This window comes from Phalaenopsis equestris, unplaced genomic scaffold (genome assembly GCF_001263595.1).
Source record: "Phalaenopsis equestris unplaced genomic scaffold, ASM126359v1 Scaffold210247, whole genome shotgun sequence".
Lineage (NCBI taxonomy): Eukaryota > Viridiplantae > Streptophyta > Magnoliopsida > Asparagales > Orchidaceae > Phalaenopsis > Phalaenopsis equestris.
Genome location: NW_018229347.1, coordinates 234,431 through 240,430, shown reverse-complemented (window position 1 = coordinate 240,430; position 6,000 = coordinate 234,431). Strand labels below are relative to the sequence as shown.

At 35.0% G+C, this 6,000-nt stretch overlaps 1 protein-coding gene across 4 annotated transcripts in view; it reads right to left on the bottom strand.

Moving 5' to 3' along the window:
- The window catches only part of LOC110036734 (probable tRNA N6-adenosine threonylcarbamoyltransferase, mitochondrial), a 52,687-nt gene that overhangs the window by 22,492 nt on the left and 24,195 nt on the right, over nt 1-6,000 (bottom strand). For 2 of the 4 annotated variants that reach the window (XM_020741251.1, XM_020741253.1), the window contains 3 exons: nt 802-880; nt 655-738; nt 447-561 (listed from right to left, as the gene is read on the bottom strand). In XM_020741251.1, coding sequence (XP_020596910.1) covers nt 447-561; nt 655-738; nt 802-880 — 278 coding nt within the window. The remainder of the gene's footprint in view (nt 1-446; nt 562-654; nt 739-801; nt 881-6,000) is intronic. The other 2 variants (XR_002295258.1, XM_020741252.1) reach the window with 2 other exon arrangements.

The following is a 6,000-nucleotide window of genomic DNA, read 5'->3' as shown; positions in this document are numbered from 1 at the left end:
GGGGGGGGGGTGGGAATAATTCCCGTCTAATGAAAATAGGGAGAGGGGGCCGGTTCAGCCTCATGTTGGACTAATCCCTCTCTCGTTGAGCCGGTTGGGGTCGGTTCAGCCCCCAAGTCCAGCGTCACTTCTAATCCAGTTTTAGAAGAATTGAAACTTTACAAGCATCAAGACATCACAATGCAGAAAAAGAAAAATGTTAAAATGATCCCCTAACTCTTTACAGGGGTTATTTTAGCCCCAAAGTTTATAAAAGTGTCAATTTAGTCCTCAAATCTTTCAATATATGTTAATATAGCTCCAATGAGGACTATTTTAACTCCTATTAAAAAAGTCTAGGGAATAATTTAGTACTTTTATGAACTCTGGGACTAAAATGACTCTATGTAAATACTTCAGGGGCTATTTTGACACTTTAAAGCAAAACTCGAAATAAATTGGCTTACCATTGTCAGTGCAAAGTTTTGGAGGTGGACAAACAAGGCGGATATGATTCTTCTCCACAACATAGCTTAGACGAGATCTAACATATTGATTTGATGCAACACCGCCAGAAACTACCTAAAAGTAGAGCATTAAAAAAAATTAAATGTTAAAAGGCCATGATATGTTCAAGAGTCAAACTAAAACTAAATCGCAGAATGTTTCCATCACCAAGCAATTAATAGAAGGTTCCATCTCTTTTGCCCATTCGATTGCTCGTTCACACCTCTCCTCAAGATGTAAAACAGCAACACGCTATAGAGAATAGCCAATACATTAAACATTTTCCAATAATAAAAATGAATGCTCTTAACTAACCTGAAAAGATGCTGCAATATCAGCTCGGGATTTTCTGTCTCGAAAACTAGCTGAAGAAATGGGATTGTTGCCCACACATCTGCATATAACGTTCTCATAAATTATATGCATTAAATCAAGAATGAAGAGACTGATTGAATTCTAATTGCTAGAAAAATGTCGAGCTATCATGATTCATGATAGAAAATTCTGATATAGCATGCAAGCATTCATGAAAAAAACAATCAAATACTATAATGGGCAAATTTACATACATACCGCTAAATCTTATCTATTTATGACATCTAAAGTTAGATTTTTTACATTTGCACCACCCAAATCATTCATATCACATAAAAAATACCACTATTTAAACTTTTAAAAATGAAATACGCCTTTTCATGCATAGATAAGGTGGGCATATATGTAAAAATTGAAGTTTAGGTGTTAGATAGGTAAATACATAAGAGTTGAGTGGTATGCTTATAGATCTTCCATATTATAAATGCTATTTTAGCATATACTAGCAGCGTAAAGACGAGCAAACCTACACAAATCAAGATAAGCATTTGATATCAGAATTAACCTAAATAGCAATAATCAAACAAATATTTTTACTAGAAAGACCAATAGTCAGTTACAACCAACAAATTAAAATGGGATATATAAACCAACACGACAAACAACACACGAAAAGGATGACACTAATGTTGTGGTGGTGGATGTTGGGGTTTTGGAACGGTGGCGACAAGGTGGGGAAGTGGAGCAAGGGGACAGGTACAACAACGAAACAGCAGGTATTTGCTATCCTGGGCGGCAGCAAGCTGATAGGTGAGCTGGCAGAAAAGAACCAGCGGGTAGGTACATTTCTGTGCAGTGGCAGCAACACTGGAGGGCTGGACAGTGAGAAAACAGCAAGGGGTAGGGTTTTCTGGGTGGCAGCAGCGATGCAGAATGGCCGAACAGCAGGAAACAGCAACGGGATGGGAGTTTTGGGTGGCTGCCTAGGGGCAGCAGCAGGTAAGGGGCTAGAATCGGCAGGGATCAGCAAGGACTTGGAGGAGAGACTGGGAAGGCTAGAGTAGGCAGGGACATCAACTCCTCACTGTTCTGGATGGCGGCAGCAAGCAGTGCAGTGGGTGATGGCGCCAGCAAACAGGGTAAAGGATGATGGTGGCTGGAAGGCATAAACTGCAGGATGAAACAGCTTAAGCAGCTGTTACAGGCAGCTGCATCAGTTAAGGGCAACAAGGAGCGACTGGAAGCGATGTGGGAAGGATTCGGAAGCATTAGTTAAGGATAATCACCACATCAGGAGCAAAATATAGCCGGAGCACTACTCGAACCTTGGATAATACCCTAGAAGGGAAAACTAGAGACGCCGGCTGCTGTCACTAAAAAACACACGCAAAATACTAAACCTAATAAATCAAGAAAACCAATTTATAATAATAGGATAATAAAGAGTGGGCCAAGGGACTGGCCTTGGCCGACACTCCACGATAAAGAAAAACCTGGACCTGTTTGATCCAAGCAAGCAGGCGGGCGCTGCTTACAGTTGCGAGAAATCCCACATCCGTCCCCTCCAAAAGCGAGAGAGATAAAGTATATTGAATGAGAAGCTAAGAGGCGGCTCTTCCAATCATGTTGGAAGAATCCAACATGTGTGGATTGAAACCATTTGGTAAATGATCTCTTAAAACACCAATGCTAGCAGATATGAAGATGCAAGCTTACTCAGTAATTGCAGGCATAATTGATTGAAGCCTTGTTATTTTTAATTTCTTCTTACATAGATACTTTTAAATGACTTGACATAACTAGAATCTATTGATTATTTTAAAATAAGAATAGAGGCAGGAAGTAAAAATACATTCTCCATGAAAAGAAAAAATCAATCTGCATATTTAATTTCTAATTTTTTTATCACAAATAAATTATGGGGGTGAAGAGACATAATTCACTAAGGCATCATGACAGCATACAGTGTCATGATTAACAATTTCAACTCGCAAGACAAACTAGCACATTATAGGATAGAAACAAGTTTATGATACCCTTTTGTTCCAACTAGAAGAGTCCCAAAAGACTACTTTGGAGTCAAAGATTGGCAAGATTGGTTGAACAGAAGGGCAAGGATAGAGAGCTAATCACTGTAATCTAGTCCTAATGCATTCTAAAAAGCAAGAAGAATGATGATCCCTGGAGCTCATTGCACACTAGCAACGTTGGGCAACCTAATACAAAATGCCTCTGCCCCAAATAGTCATCGACTTCCCCATCGGAGGAGACATTTCTAGAGGTTTGCATTATCTGGTTATAATCAAAAAATCAAAGCAAATCAAATATTTTTTGGATAATTTGGTTTGGTTCGTGCATTAATAGTTCGGACATTGGTTTGAGAAATGAAAATATTTTGTGTCAACTTTTTTTAGCAAAATCTTATTCAATAAGTCCCAATATACAGATGTTTGCTCACATGAAATGAATCATTATAGAATGTCTTATCATTGAACTATATTTAACCTCATTTAGTAGTAAGCGTGATCCAAATAAATGCTAGTATGTTTTATTACTTAACGTTTTTTCGGAAAATTTACATGCATACCATTTAGCTCCTACGTATTTACATATCTAACACCTAAAACTCATTTTTTACATTTATGTCATCTTACCTATGCATAAAAAGGTATATTTCCCCTTTTAAAAGTTAAAATAATGATTTTTTTTATGTGATATGAAAATTTGGCGTGGTATAAATAAAAAAATCAAAGTTTTGGTGTTAGCTATGTAATACATAAGAATTGGGTGATATGCATGTAAATTCCCCATTCATTTACTTTTCACATGTTAGATATACAAATAAATAGGAATTGGGTGAGGAATACTCCGATTTACAATTAATTTTGGTATATCTAAACCAAACCAAAATAATAGAACCAAACCATTGTTTGGTCGATTTGGTCGTACATTTTATTTGGTCGGTCGGTATTAATTTTTAGTTAAAACCAATTGGTTTTACAAATTTATTATCCAAACCATCCAAATAAACTAAATGCATGCCCATAGGCATTTCTTTAGTAAAACATATTATGGAAAATTTACATAGCATTCAACTCTCAAACAAAGGTATAATAATCCAACAGTCATATTAAATAAAACAAATTGCTTCAATTTTTCCCAAACTTTTGAAAATGAGGCCACCTTAGTCAAGCCTCACTAATAGTCCCTCATCAAAGCTAGCAATGTGTGACTTCAACAGCTCCAATCAACCACAATCAACAAACCTAATTAACCACCTTGTAAATCCTATTGAAGGCATCCATATAAACTAAAAGCAAACCACTCCTAGCAATTATGTAACATCTACTGACTTGAATTGTTTCACTTTTCCCAAGCTTTTGAAAACGAAGTCATACATCAAACCAAAAGAATAGATTCAAGGATCAATGCTTCAACTTGGGTTGAATAGTATGACACTCAAATAAGATTATTTAATATGATTAATAAGATTATTTAATAGTATTTAAATGATGTGATAATGATACAATAATTATAATTTCACCAAATAAATATATAATAATCTAAATCAGGAAACATCAGCATTACATATTTTGAATATGATTCTACATCAAAATTTTGGAATATAAAAGTTTGATTATTTTTTTTAAGTATAATTATATATTGATACAAATGCTTCCAAAAATATCAAGAGCACGATCATTAGATTAGAACGTCAATATCAACCCAAATTATGAGAAAATTTGTCAAATATAAATTAGGGATATTAAATTCCATAGTTTTTTATATATAAATATTTAATTTCTCACCATCTAATCAAAACAAAAAAGTCATGATTTGATCAATATTACAATCTAGTCGTACATCAATAACCATATCAATTGACTTTGTGTGAAAACAAGTTTTGGATCAAACCATTCAGATGCCCCAGTTCACAATAAAATTAGTCAAACCAGCTGGTAAGGTTGAATTTTGAAAACCAAACTCTCTCCAACAAAATAAAACTCACAAGAGTTATCATACAAACCATAATGGAATGATACCAACAAGGTTTTACTACTATTTTGATCTTTTACTGTTTTTTATTGCCCCAATGCCAATATTCATTTATAAAAGACCTCAGCATTTGGATCCTAAATTAAATGATGTAAGAAAGCTTGAAATATGTTCTCAATTATTATAGATATCGAGGATTGCTTGATATCAATCATTAATCCATCTAAGACTGATAATCATGGTGCCAAACAGTCTAATTAATATTTCTTGCCTTCTAATTTCTTTTATTCTCAAGGTTTTGATGATGTTCAAATCATAAATAATTTAGACCAGTTCTCATACGCCACCCAAAATTTAGATGAGAAAAAGCATTCTTAGAACACGAATTTTATTTCAAGAACGGAGCTGAATAACACCTTATCTGCTGTTTTATCTTCTTCATAAAATCCTTCTTTTGGCAAATGTTCATATGCTTATAGTTATATTAAAAAAAAATCATTGTTTTGCAAACCCAATGCCTTGAAGAATCAATCCTCCAGCAGTACTCAAATTAGAGAGAAAGTTGTGGGGGTGGTTGCCCACTGGGTTTGGATGGGGGTTTAAGAGAATGAAAAAGAAAGAGATAACTTTGTGCCCATCATCAACCCCATCACAACCTGAGAAAAGGGATTTAAGGCCTGGTTAGAATCTACATAGTAGAGAAAATTGCCTTTCTCATTTGGAACCCTTAGAATCACTTCTTAAAATGGCAGCATTTTGCCAATCTTTTCTCAATTAATAAACCATTATTGCATGGTGGGGAATATGATGAAGGTCAAAGATGAGTAAGGGAACCGAGGAACTCAAATAGCATGAACATATTTGAAGTGCTTCGTTGAACCCAAGTACCAAAATGCAATTTAGTTCAAATCTAGTAACCAAACCATGCACAAAAGTCAACCCTAGACCATAGTAAACCCCTGACTACACATGCTACTCAATGAGACAACTTCGTAGTCCTCATTGTAGATACATGTTTTTATTACAACTGCTACAGATCTGGAAAAAAAAAATCGCTATAGCAACAAGGCACCAGGATCATTCACAATTAAAAAAGAATCTCAAAAGAAGTAGTCTCTTGTAATATACAACAAAAAAAAATGCAGCATATTAGTCTAAAATACTTCACTATCATTAGAAATAGGCATCTCTAAAAAAGTAGGA